Below are 14,673 nucleotides of genomic sequence, written 5' to 3'. Positions count from 1 at the left end.
GAATCGCACCAAAACTTTAGCCCCATGTTCTTTGGTATTGAGATTCAGGATATAAAATAGTTTATTTTGAAAACTTTAGCTATTGGATCTACAAACATTTTACATAGAAAGGAAAAATAATATGAAATTACCTGTTATTATGTCATTTATCAAAAAGCCAATGAATACATAAAGTCACAAAAATTACATGCCTGAATTGACCAACATCAAAGAAATGTTCATTTGTACATGTTTTCCATGAAAAAAAAAAAAAAAAAACCCTTTCAGTTCCTTTATGATTTTATGTCATCATTTTATCATGTTATTTGAACAGCTTCCAGGTCCTATTTTACTAGTTCCCATCATTCATATTTTAAAAACCTGTATTGCTTGAAATTATGTGTCTCAGTATGCTCCATAATACAGTTTCTGGAAGCTTCTAACAGCATTAAATTAATGATAATAAAACCCAATTCTGTATAAATCATTTTTGTTTATATTTAAGATAAATATGACATAAAGAACAGGTGTTTTTGTTTCTGATAATAGGAACTGGTCATTCAGCAAAGCCCAACACTCCCAGAAATACTAGGGAGCAGCCAATGCTATTCTTACATCTTAGATACATCCTTTGTGGGTCCAATGCAAAGTTCTGCTTTTTTGTGTGACAACATCTTCCCTTGAATTTGTCCAAATAAATCTGGGGGAGAAACTATAACAAAGCAGGGGGAAAATTTTTTTTAATGAACTCTCATGATCATAAAATGCTCATGGCTTCGGGGTTAGCATTGCGATTGAGAACAGGAGGAATACAACCACAATAAGACACAGCTATCTATTAGGAGGACTGCATAAAGACACCTCTGGCCATGGAGGCTCTGAGCCCTCTGGAAATAAGTCAGTTGCATCGCCAACATGACAAAGAAGATGGCAATGTTCAGAATCAAGAAGAGTCTGGTGTACGAGGCCGACAGCGACGGGGCTCTGTTGTGACTGGTCACCGTCCGCATGTGTCCAAAGCCACCGTGCACCGGACCCCCATTTTTATGTTTTTCATATGTGACATCGGCAAAATCCAAAAGGTCTTTCATCTCCTCATCTTCATCTATGGGCAGTTCTTTCTGTGCCAAAATCTGAGCCTTCTGTCGAACCTTCTTCTCATTGACTTCAATCTGTGCAAAAATATCAGGGACGGCATCCACAAACTTGTACCGCTTGCCCGCCCTCCGGCTTTTCTTCGACTTGCCTTGCTGCTGCCGCTGTTGTTGGGATATGGCGAAAATCCTGTCAATGGCCTCCTCCGTCTGTCTCTTATCCGAGAACCTCAGCAGGCGCTCAGCAGTCTTCCTAAAGCTGGCTGTGTTCTGGACTCGCGACAGGATCTGCTTCTCGAGCAGCTGGAACACTGGCTTAAAATGCTGCAAACTGTGTTCCACGATAGCAGCGTAATCTTTCACTTCGGGGACAGTGGTGCTCTTGATGGCCGAACTCCGGTCAAACAGAATTTTCTGATGGTCTGCAATGACCTGGGCAAAGGCAGGCTGCCCGGTGTTCTCCCCTGTCCACAGGTAAGTTGCATAGGCATGTTCATTGGTAGCTACAAAAACATCTAGCCGCTGAGCGTCTCCATGGATACTGAAGCTCTGGACATCCACAGACGGCCCTATGAAGAGGTAAGCTGCCCGGGTGATGGGACTTCGCAGGTGCATGGTGACATTCACGTAATTTGTCCCATTATAGGGATAGCCCCGAGGGTATGTCACGGAGGCAAAGGTTGCTTTTTCACTGTAACCAGTATCATCCATCCAGTACATTTTATAGAGACCATCCCGCTGCCGGATGAAAGCTCCATGGACCCCATCGACAACGGTTGCCTCAAAAGGCACATCCACATTGTGGAAGAAACTTGCTGCTGTCTCCAGAGGGCTCTCCTCTCCCAGGTGTATCTGGTCGACAAGGAGCAGAAGCTGTGGATGTAGGAGGATCAGATTCCGCTGAATGTTCTTCAAGTTGAGCAGGGGGTTGTAAGCTCCTATGCCTTCTCCCCGGATGAAAACAACCCCATTTTTCTCCTCTGCTGCGATGACTCTCCCCTGACAGCTGGCTGCCAGGTCATGCTTGTATTTTGACCATTTTGATGAACAGTCTTCTGTGACCTGACCCTCCCAGGGAGAAAAGCAGCTCTTGGACACAGCTGGAGAAAACATCAGAACGTTGTTGAAGAAGGTGTACTTTGGGCCATAGAGGGCCTCGGTAATGAAAGGCACCCCATTGGGGGCGAACGTGAAAGAGTTTTGGTCAGGATGTTCATGTCCCGCATTAAAATTTCTCCACCCTTTGATCCAATCTTTATATTTGTTTCGGTGGACAATGTCATATATTGCACGCCCCCCAAGTTTTCCTGACTTGAAGGAGAGGAAAGATCTATTAATTTCGGCAGGTAGTGCGCTTCCGTAAGTCACAACACCCCAGTCTTCAAAATAATGCAATGTTGGGGTGCCAAAATCCGGAGGTGGAACTGATTTCAAGCTGGCATCATACCTGAGGGGATTAAGTTTTTAAAAATTAAGTTGTTTTCTGATGGAAGTAAAAAGAACTCACTAGAATTATGATGCCACATGGTAATGTGGTTGCAAATACATAATCTACAGATGCCACCCAGAGAAGGGCAGCATATCAGAGACATGTCACAAAACACTCACAGATCAGCACACACAAGGTGAGCACTGGGGACTTCAAGGGAACAGCACGCTGGGTAACTGGTGATCCTGGACATGGACACAATTTCTGCCACTACCTCAACTTGGATCTTCTTCACTTGGCAATTTCAGAGTTGCCACCCCAAGTGCTAGGGCTCACAGATTTTAAAATTTCATCAGAATTCTGGTCACAAGGCTCCTATTCTAGAGAACGGCTCATTAGGCTGTGGATCGTAACATCCAGCTGGACCTGTACCAAAGAGCGGCTCTATTGGAGCCTATGTTCTGTCTGGAATCTGTGTCTCCTATGGACTATTTTCTTCTAAAACTTACTGGGAATACCATTCCAAAAAGTATAAATTGGTCAAATTACAAGAAATTAATATTGGCACATTTAAAACTGTGGCTACCACTGAGCCCAGAACCAAAGGTGTTGCTTTGTTTTAATTTGAAGATGATGCTATACTTCTGAGATAAGAAATGCCTTATTTTTATTTATGCTTAATGATCATTAATGGAATATGATACTTAATACAAAATGCTACAGTTGCTAAGCACATAGATGATTATTTTTGATGAGCTAGGACAACAGCCTTAATAAGATCACATGATCTGCTGCTCAAGGATGAGGAGGTGAACTCATTACTAGCTCATATATACTTTTGCCCAGTGAACAAGTCACCTGTGGTTGAGTTGGACTTACTTGTGTTTGGTTTTCTCCATTTCTGGAGGCTTGGTGTCAGGACATCAGAAATCCTCTCTGTGCTGAGGTCTAGTACAATAGTTGCTTAATTAAGGTAACTTAACAAATACACATAAAGCGGAATGACCATCTTCTCAGCTCTTGGTAGGTTTGAATAGTCTTATACGAAGGTAGATTTAAACTTTAGATGTAGCATCAATCTAACTCCTACAGCAAGTTCCTACAACTCTCTTGGTTGCCTTTTATGGGTAAGTGAAAATACAACCATATAATTACTGCATAACCCTGAAAGGAGCAAAGGAATATTGGCGTGTAATATCTTTAATTCATCTCTGAAAGGAGTTTCACAATGTCAGTCAAATGACAGGTAGTAACCGCTTTAATAATGTTTCTCCTTGTTTAAACATTACAGGGGAAAAAGAGTAACATCAAGAAAATCCTACAGAAAGCTGATTTGGGGGCTAACTGCACATTCCAATAGCTTTGGAAAAGTCAATCATTAACAGTCATCTTGATTTTAACTTATTTGATGCCAGCATACTTGGCAACACTTAAAAAAAGAATGAGGTCCAAGCTTCTTCTAGGCTTAAAAGATTACTGCAAAAAGAATTACCTGGTCTTTTTATTATCAAAGTGAAGCTGTCAAACCTAGGGAACTCTTTTGAATAGCTGTGAAAATTGGGAACAGCCATGCCATTAGAGGAGTATGATGCTCGATTTACCAAAACAAAACAAACCATTTTACTACTTTTTGCGGGGAGTGTGATCATCAGATTAATCTGGTCAAATGCATTTTTTTAAAAATGCATGACATAAAATCTAAGCAAAGCAGGTTCATCTATGAAATGTCCAAGCTTAAGACATTCTAGTTTACAAAAACCAAGAATGCAAATTGTAATTAGATCATCAACGTGAAGAACTGTTGTTTAGACATTGGTAAGAGTTGAATTAAAGGTATATCTACTTATTTGAAGTGGTATTTGTTTATTTGTTTATTTTATAGAAAAACATAACACATAACATGAGCCTGTGTACCATTTCATTGGAAAGCCACCTCAACATGACATACCAGAGAAATTCTGTGTGTAGAGTGCACCAGCGCTGCCCTTTGGATGGTGTTCCTGGACCTTCTACCACACGGTTCTTTCTGATTTGGTCAGCTAGCCAGTTTCCACTGCCATTACGCATGACAAATTTATCCAGGAACACCAATTGACTTTCTGGACCATAAAACCAGTTGTAGTTTGAGTCTGCAATGGCCACAGTTCTTTGAAACCCTGCAGAAAGAAGTTTGGAAAGATTCAGTTCAAAACTGTATATCCCTATAAAGGTCCAGACAGTGATCAGCAAACCTGTTTTAAAATTATAGTTAATAGTTTGTCTTAGATAAAAGTAAACAAAACTGGGATGCTTGTATCCTATGCCATACCTATTTAACATGACTGCCCTGAAAGTCTTCTACTGTGTGCAAGCTTGGATCTGTTATGCAACAAGCTGTTGTTGGTAACAGATGCGGCACACCTCTTCATATGTGCACACTGCCCCTTCTGCACTCTCCACTGTCCAAGCTATGAATGATGGCTTGCATCTAGGACAGACACCACCTTCTGTAGGTGTGGTCCTGACGCTGGAATGGCACTAGACTTTTCTGCAGCTCAGCTTGCATTCTAGGCCAAAACAAGAAAGTAGGGTACTTCAATTTAATAGGCTTTAAAGTCACACTTATTTTGCCTGTAATGGTGATGACAAAAACTGAAACCCCAATAAAGCTTCTGCTAATACACACCACTGGAATTTAAAGGAGAAAGCCAAACAATGCAAGGATTATGAAGACGGGTATCATTACTGGAGTTAGGGAAGAAAATCAAAAGCAAATTCAGATATCATTAAGCAGAAAGGAAGAAAACCTTGTGCCAGACAAGATAATATTATAGTATTATCATTACTATAATATCAATAATAGCAGAAAGACAGAAACAGAGTCAGAGACAGAGACAGAGAGAGAGAGAATGGAGTTGAAGATAGACTGAAAGAATAAAATAAAAACAGAATCTCTTCTTAAATGCTACCATGAATGTATTTATAGCTAATAATTTGATTTCCAATAGCCTTATAAGCAATTTTCTAATATAATTATATTATAAAATATCGTATGTCAAAACTCATACTACAAGTTCCTTAAACTCAGAGGACATATTCCTCTTTAAATCTCAAATCTCCTATTATAATGCCTGGCTTAGAGATGTTTGCTAAATTTGTCACATTAAGAAGCACAAATAGCTACGTCTCCTCTTAAATGAGTTCTTACTGTCTTTTCCAGCTTAGGAAATGACCACACACATGCTTGCAGCAGCCCCAAGCCCTAAGGTGGGCTTGCTGTTAGATCTCAGCTTAAATTACACACACTGGGACCTCCTCAAGGTCCCCTACCCTAGACAATCCTTGATTATCACGAAGAAGTACAAAATACACTTCTTTTCTAAGTCTTAAAAGAAGCAATAGAGTTCTCAGAGTACCTCTAAAACAAATCTTTAAATGGTTATTTGCTATGCAGCTGCATCTTTTGTCTTCATGTGTGTGCATATGCAGCTTTATAGGCTGGCCCAGTTTCCTGCTCTCTCTCTGGTTCCTGTATGCAGGCACAATGCGATCAGCCAGAGTCCCCTCCCACTTCCATGCCTCCCAATCCTGTTTCAAAGTTTTTTCTGCCACTGATCCCTCTGGGACGACTATAAGCCCAAATAATTATTATTTATAATTATGAATTATCAGCCCAAATCATCTTCTTTTGTAAGCTGCATTTTGTCAGGGTTTTGGGTTGTTTGTTTATTGGATTTGTTTGTTTGTTTGTTTGTTTTTTGTTTTTGGCATACAACAGAAAAGAAACCAGGGGTTGGGGATTTAGCTCAGTGGTAGAGCGCTTGCCTAGCAAGCCCAAGGCCCTGGGTTCGGTTCTCAGCTCTGGAAAAAAAAAAAAGAAAGAAAGAAAAAGAAAAGAAACCATAAGAATCACCAAAAATTGCATTTCTCATGGGGAAAAATCCACTCTGATGAAAAATTTATCTCCTAAATTTTCTGATCTTAGTCCTGTTTTAGAAATCAAGAGAATTATAAAGATGTCTTGGAAATGAATAAGAATGTTAAACCAATGGCATAGCAGTATGTAACTAAAGTTTTATAGCATTTTTTGGTTTTGTTCTTTATATTCTATGCCATTTATTTCAATACAATATTTAATCAGATATGTACACCATGGTATCTCACTGTGGTTTTATTACTTTTTTCTTTAGAGGTGTTAGGGATTGATTAAAACCTGGGTCTTATGTTTGTGTAGCTAGCATTCTACCACTGGACTACACCTTAGCTCAGTAAAACACTCAAAGAAAATACAAAATACATATATGATCTACTATTCATAATATGTATAATTTGAATGAAAAAAACTTAAAACCAAAATCTACAATAGCCTTAAGCATGGATCGCAGAAAAAGAACTTAAGTACAATCATTAATTAATGTTTGTTTCTTGCTCAGATTCATGAAAATGAGTTAGTGGCTATCGAGTTTAAATACTGTGGATCAAATTACATTTGATCCATTATGTTCCAACCTTCAGAATACTGAAACTGCGAATCTTTATGCTGGCTCCCAAAATGTTTAATTTGTTTGCAGCACTTAAATTTTTCTTGGATGAAAAAGAAACTTGCCTCTCAGTGGACAATGCCTCCCTGCCAGCTCATTTCTTTGCCTATGCTAGCTCATAGTCACAGTCAAAAATGGTGTCATGGTTTCCCTCTTCATCATACCTGGCAAGATGGTTCTATACATAAAGGCAAAGTGTTGCTTAAGCCATGGATGGCCAAAGTGGTTGATGTCAAAGTGCCTCTGAACCAGGAACATGTACTGGAACAGTGACCTAGTGGTATAGCTGCCATAAGCAACTCCTTCGTAGAGGGAGCCATCTGTCACCTCACGCAGCAAGACCAGAGACTTCTCCATGATGGTCAGAACTTGCTTGGTCCACAGGTAGGCCTCTTGAAGGTACCCTGAAGGATGAAAATAAAGACTAGGGGCTGAAACAGAACATGGATAAAAACACGGCCCAACTCTGCAAGCTATTCGAGCAGTTTCCATGATTACAAATCACATTTTGTAATGTTCTCAATTTGTCAACATTAGAACAGAATGCAGTTTATTATGTCTGTAGTAAGTCCGTGATACAGGCTAAGACATTTTTGAATACAGGCCACTTACTAACTTACTAATCAAGTAAACATAAATTCTTAAGTGAGGATCAAATAATCTTCCAATGTTTATCAAACTAAAGTCAAACACACACACACACACACACACACACACACACACACATAAAGCGACAACTTACATTTAACACTGGCATAAGTTTCCCTAAAAACTTCTTGAAATGTTTTTTTGGAAGTTCATCACTTTCCAAAACTTTCAACATTTGTAATAACCTGAAAAAAAATACTATAAATGCTAAAGGCACTTTTCTGAATCTGTCCCATCACAGAAGACGACTCCCGTCCTTCTGCACTTTCCGATTCCACAAAACGATCAGGTGAAATCTAATAGTGAAAGGAGTCATCTGGGAATCCCGAGTGGTCACGGGCAAGCTGCACGATCGTGTTCAAGGATTCTTTCCCACGACCACATTGTTTGAGTTTTCCATTGAAAAACTTTTCCACACAATCTTTGGATGGAGAAACGTGGGAATTCTTGCACTTAGGTCACAGTAACTCCTCATGTTACAATCTACACAGCACTGAACAGAACCTCACTTAATCTTTTCAACAATCCAGTTATCCCTTATTGTCCCCAAACCACAGAAAAGTTGGCTTATTTGAGACTTTGGGTACATGACCCCTGTGATGGTATTGTGTTCCCCGAAATATTGTGTGTTCCCTGAAATAAACTTATCTAGGGTCAGAGAGCAGGACGGCCACAATATTAAACATGAGAATAGGCAGTGGTGGCACACGCCTTTAATCCTAGCATTCCAGAGACAGAAATACTTCTGGATCTCTGAGTTCAAGGCCACAGTAGAAACAGCCAGGCTTGGTGACACACGCCTTTAATCCCAGGGAGTGACAGCAGAAAGTAGAAAGGTATGTAAGGCGTGAAGACCAGAAACTAGAAGCTTTTGGCTGGTTCAGCATTTGGCTGGTTAAGCTTTTAGGCTTTGGAGCAGCACAGTTCAGCTGAGATCCATTCTGGATGAGGACTCAGAGGCTTCCAGTCTGAGGAAACAAGACCAGCTGAGGAACTGGCAGGGTGAGGTAGTTGTGGTTTGTTCTGTCTCTCTGATCTTCCAGCATTCACCCCAATAGCTGGCCTCAGGTTTGATTTTATTAATAAGTACTTTTAAGATTCATGCTATAGACCCCAAATGAACAGAACTCTGGTCTGAACCTAGGGCTTGAAGCCTTGAAGCTTGAAGCCTTGCTTGTTTTGGTGGCTCATTTTAAAAAAACACACAATGACAGGGGAAGGCTTCCTCTTCCCTGGGTCCTTGTTCTCCATCTCCGGCCAGATAGCAACATGGCTGGTAAACCATTAGAGAAGTCCGGCTATCCTTTTATAGCTGTCACAGAACCTGGCTTGTTCTACTTGTTCTTTCTATAGCTGCATCTCCAGACAGTGTCTACCAAAATTCTCTGCAGACTGGGAAGCAGCCAGTCTGCACAAGATTCGAGCTGTCAGTGGGAGCTCTTCCTGAGACTTAATTAAAAGCGATGGTTGGCTGACAAATTAGAGAACGCTGGGTATGGCAAATTCTTCTTGGATAATATAATAATGATAATTAATTAATTCTTTCTCTCTTCTTTCCCCCCTTCCTTCTCCTTTTCTTTTTGGGACTAAACCTAGAGGCTTGCACATGCTAGGAAGACCCTACCACTAAGCTACATTACCAGCCATGTGAAATGCTACCAATAGGCAATATAAATCAGCCTTAAGTTATTCTAGATTTCCAAGCTCCATTGAGATTTTCAGTATTCTAATAATTTACTACGATCATAGAGCTGCCTTCCTTAAATAAAGGCTTAGTCACTGATTTCCACTAAATTAGAGTTATAAGAACAACATAGGCCATTATGTTATGGATTAATGCAAAGTAACTATGCAGACCAAGAAAACTGATTCCAACTCTGACCTGAATGATCAAGATTAGGTGTTCTGACAGGTTCTTTGTGTGTGTGTGTGTGTGTGTGTGTGTGTGTGTGTGTTTGTGTGTAAGGGGTGGGGGTGTGACAGTTGTATCTGGTTCATGCTTGTACATGCTAGGAGTATGCATTTCAAATTTAAAACTTGCCAGGCTTTGAAAACTTCCGTTTAGTCTATGTTGACAATCTTTTACTGTCAGAAGTCCCTAAAAGAATGAATGTTCATCACTAATCCTGTGTTGCAGGGGTGTGGTCTGGGACAGTTATTGACCAGCAGTAGAAAAACTGCAGGCTGGGGCTGGAGAGATGGCTCAGAGCTCTTAACTTAAGAGCACTGGCTGCTCTTCCAGAGGTCCTGAGTTCAATTCCCAGCAACCACATGGTGGCTCACAAGTATCGATAATGAGATCTGGTGCCCTCTTCTGGCGTGCTGGTGTATATGCAGACAGAACACTTATGCATAATAAATAAATCTTAAAAATAAAATAAAAGAAAAAGAAAAAAGAAAAAGAAAACCTGTAGGCTAATATATTACTAGCTGATTTTTTTTTTTTTTGCCAGAGCTGAGGACTGAACCCAGGGCTTTGCGCTTGCTAGGTAAGTGCTCTACCACTGAGCTAAATCCCCAAGCCCCACTAGCTGAAATTTTAAAAGTTATAAGTCCTTAGTTACCCAAGAGATGCCCTGGATACTTCTTCATCTGAGGGATTAATTAGGATCCAAGTATAGACATGTACCTAAGAAGAGTCAGAAAGACACTCATGCTTCCATCATGGGGCTCTGACTGACAGGGGCTTGGGCAATGCCCTGGCTGTGTTAGAATCACGCACACACCTTGGTTCATCAGAACGAGGCTCCCAGTGAGTAAGGCCATGCAGTTGGTGGGCTGATGGTTGTGGAGGTACTGGAACCCCCATCCTCTCCTGTATGAAGTTTCATACATATAGCCCGAGGCATTGGCAATCACTTCCAGAAACGTCTCCTGCTGTGTCTTGCTCAGGTAGTTGTATAAGAAGTCATAAGCAGTGGCAAAACCTACCAGGGAGTGGGCAAGTGGGACTTCATCCCAAGGAGCATCTTTTACTAACCTGTAAAGAAAAACAATCCACAGCTGAGTGCGGGCCTTACCATTTCCATTGTTCTTCACAAAGTGTACAAATGAAAAGATAAACCAAGAAGTCTGAGGACACATAATGGACCTGAGACTCAGCACAAAGCCCATCTCATGTGAGGATGACGGAGTTAACATTTCTCTCTCCTCCCAGGCTTCTGGCTACACCAAGACTCTTAAGTTGTTGTTGTTGTTGTTTTTACTTTAGATTTTTCCATTCTTGATGAGAGGTGGAAGGCAAAAAATTCCGGCATGTAAAGAACAGAGAATGTAAAGGCAAGCAAGTTCAGTGCTCACCCCTCCTTTCTACATGCTGTTTTTAAGGTTGCTTTGTGAACATAGCTGAATACAATCATGTCCCTCTGCTGGTCAGTGTGAAGTATGGTGGCCTACAACATCGTGGTCTGGACAGAACTGCAAGGTCAACACCAGGAAGGGAGGATTGGATGAAACACTCGAGGCTGACTTGGAGATGAGAAGTCGTGATCTTAGTGAGGCCTTACCTGTCAGAATTTCAATGCTCCTCCGTCATGAAGTTCTACCCTCCTTGATTTTCTGATTACTCTGTATGTGCGTGTGTGTGTGTGTGTGTCCGTCTGTCCATCCGATAGTAGAATTTTAGGTCTTAAAGGTGTATTTTCTCTATTCCATTCACAATTGGATCCCAAACACAGAATAGTGTGTGGCACACAGACAGCTCTCAATAAATAGTTTTGGAAAGAAAGGAATTGATGTATAAAATCAGGTCACACTGCTTACAATAATTATATGGTCTTTATGAAACCAGGCATTTGGCAGGATCTCTAGCATTTATAATAATCTCATCATTCCAATTAGTGGTTTTGGTACCACAGCCTGGTACTGAAAAGACAAAGATTGATGAGTTTCTTATTCATTTGGTCACATTAAAAAAATGATGCCCTTCTGTGGCAATTCAGCTTGCCGGCATCACCATGCTTGTAAACAGATCCCTGCTTCTAGGAACAAAACAAAACGTAAGGCTGTGCTATTGTCCTGGAGCTGGGAACAAGTGCCTGGCAAGGCTGACAGGCCCCATTGTTTGCTGCTCAGCTCTGTGACACTGCCCCATGTAACGATGCCTCTGTAAATAGCAGTGCACACACCTAGCCACAACGGTGCTGATGTCAGTTGCTTGCTATCAACAGTCAAGCCCTTACACACCTGTGTAAACTATGATTTTATTGTTACAAATAGAGCATGGGATATAGTTCCTAACCTTTGTAAAATATTGCAGTGCTAATTTCTTTCATATTTTCTAGGTCCTGGACATTCAGTTTGCTCCTTTCAAACAGTTTCCAACTCTGCATAGCGTGTCAATAGATAGTTTATGCACCTTCTGGCTTACCTGGCATCATTTTCAAAGCTGGACCATAATGGCTGCAGAAGTTTATCTAAATCCTTCCCTAACAATCTTAGTCAGCCTCAGCTACAGAGAACAGTAATAAAACTATACTTTTACGGCCATAGAAACTAAAAGAAATTTGTTCTCGGCCCGTGGATGAAGCAAGGAAAAAAAAACTCTTATTCAATATGATCTGGGCAGTGGTTAATCAATTTACTGAAATATCTAGTTAAGTGGGGAATCATGAAGAAAATAAGCAGACATTTATAATTTTTCTTTCACCTTAGAACAGTGGTTCTCAACCTTACTAATGCTGTGACCCTTTAATATAGTTCCTCATGTTGTGGTGACCCCCCCCAACCAGAAATTATTGCTACTTCCATAACTGTAATTTTGCTACTTTAATAAATTGTAAATAATATCTGATACAGGACCTCTAAAGGGGTCGTGACCCACAGGTTGAGAACCACTGCCTTAAAATTTTATATATATGTGTGTGTGTGTGTGTGTGTGTGTGTGTGTGTGTGTGTGTGTGTACCCACTCACCAATCTTCTGAGGTGAGTTAAAGCCTATTATTTGAATATGAATGTTCAGACAGAGTTGACTGCTCCTTCCGGCAAAGCACACACAGGGAGAAATTAAAGGCTTTGTGAAGGAGTGCAGACTCCTTCCCGATTTCAAAGTTTTCCCGTGTCACTTACAACCCTCACCTACACTAAATAACGACAGCAAGGCTTTTAGAGTGAGTGTTCCCAGTTGGTTTTAGAAACATTAACTCTTTCTTTAAACTCACATTTCAGCTATTGTCAAATGTTTAATACTATCGAAACGTCGTTAGGGGTAGTGGTGACATTCCAGTAGCCAGCTACAAAAAGCAGCCAGTCGGTGCTGGCTCGGCGCACCAAACACTCTCCTGACAAAATCAGGAAGAACACAGCAGATTCATTTTTATATTGCACAGCTAAACATTTCAGGCTGTAAACAAACACCAACAAAGACCCCAAGTAACAACAGCCTGATACTACACCACAACTCACGGACAAAAAGCTCTTTAGCATGGTCTGTGGATTTCACACTGCCACTAAGGTTTACACAACCAACATAGAACGAAGTGTAGAGACGAAGATGAGGACCCATAAACATCTGAAGAGATTACTCAAATACTTTTCAAGCACACGTTGGTGAAGCGTCATTTTCCTCATGCATGTCGTCTTAGAAAACAGACATGCAAGGTTTGTAGGAGTATAAAACCATCACCTCCCTTTTCACAAAGTAATTATTGTTTTTATTTATTTATTTTTCCCTAAAAAACCCTTTATTAATGCCACTGGAGCTCAATGGTGGAATGCTTTCCTGGCATGTGTGAACCCTGGGTTCAAGAAAAGGAAAGGAAGAAAAGAGGTACAAGTATCTTTCCAAAATTTTATAGCCTAACAAGACCAAACTTTTATTATAACAATTCTATATGTGTAGACCGCTACACTATGCTGTGGATATCACTCTGTACAAATAAAATGCTGTTTGGCCAGTGGCCAGGCAGGAAGTATAGGCGGGACAAGAGAGAAGAGAATTCTGGGAAGTGGAAGGCTGGGAAGAGACACCGCCAGCCGCCACCATGAGAAGCAACATGTAAAGACACTGGTAAGCCACAAGCCATGTGGCAAAGTATAGACTAACAGAAATGGGTTAATTTAAGATAGAAGAAGTAGATAACAAGAAGCTTGCCGCGGCCATACAGTTTGTAAGTAATGTAAGTTTCTGTGTGCTTTCTTGGTTGGGTCTGAGCGTTTATGGGACTGGCGGGTGAGAGATTTGTCCTGACTGGGCCAGGCAGGAAAACTCTAACTACAACACTATCATAAATGCTTTCTGAACTACATATCATGTACATTAGACAGCAGCGGACAATCCACGAAGTTTGCATTGCTTCAAATTTGACAAATTATTTGATTAAACACCAATAAAAATAAGTCTGACAATAAGCCTGGTGTGTATATTTTCTAGATCTGATTTTAAAATGTCAAAACTATTCCAATTTTAATTTTTCATTTAGTTGTCATAGATGTAGATAGTAGACAGAATATAGTTATCTGGAAAATACCATGACTTAGTATTTGAAGGCTCACAGAACATATACTGTTTAGATTTTCCTAGTGTGGTCTTAGCTTGAGCTTCTGTGACAAAATGGCTTAAATAGTAGAAATGCCACGTCTCACAGTTCTGCAGTGCAAAGTCTGAGGTCAGCGAGATGGCATGATGAGGTGTTCCTGGGAGTCCTCTCCCTGCTGTGTGGATACTAGACCCCTCTCTGTCTGTGTTCTCACATGGCTTTTTCCCGGCTTCTGAATATATGCATCCGGTCAAGAGAGAATGCTCAAAGTGCCTCTTCTCATAAGGGCACTAATCCCATTATGAGGGGCCCACACCCATAACTCATCTACACCTAACTGCCTTCAAAAAAGCCACCTCTTCAAAACTGTCCACATTAGGGGCTGATCTTCAGCATGAAATTTGGGGGTGAGGCAACAATTCAAATCATAGCAACTGTTTATTTCATTTAATATAACTACTATTAACACAAATGCTTGGAAAAAGAAATTTAGGTATTTCAATTATTATTTAGTATATATATAAAA

General features: G+C 40.5%; 1 protein-coding gene across 5 annotated transcripts in view; it reads right to left on the bottom strand.

Annotated features, from left to right (window-relative positions):
* Positions 1-231: 231 nt before the first annotated feature.
* Positions 232-14,673, bottom strand: part of Dse (dermatan sulfate epimerase) — a 61,599-nt gene continuing 47,157 nt past the window's right edge. For 4 of the 5 annotated variants that reach the window (XM_036169367.1, XM_036169368.1, XM_036169369.1 and 1 more), the window contains 4 exons: positions 10,397-10,650; positions 7,187-7,426; positions 4,451-4,658; positions 232-2,520 (listed from right to left, as the gene is read on the bottom strand). In XM_036169367.1, coding sequence (XP_036025260.1) covers positions 762-2,520; positions 4,451-4,658; positions 7,187-7,426; positions 10,397-10,650 — 2,461 coding nt within the window. In that variant the 3' untranslated portion in view covers positions 232-761. Of the gene's footprint in view, positions 2,521-4,450; positions 4,659-7,186; positions 7,427-10,396; positions 10,651-14,673 lie in introns of those variants that run through there. The other variant, XM_036169372.1, reaches the window with a different exon arrangement.

This window comes from Onychomys torridus, chromosome 19, assembly GCF_903995425.1.
Source record: "Onychomys torridus chromosome 19, mOncTor1.1, whole genome shotgun sequence".
Lineage (NCBI taxonomy): Eukaryota > Metazoa > Chordata > Mammalia > Rodentia > Cricetidae > Onychomys > Onychomys torridus.
This window is presented reverse-complemented; position numbering and strand designations above follow the sequence as displayed.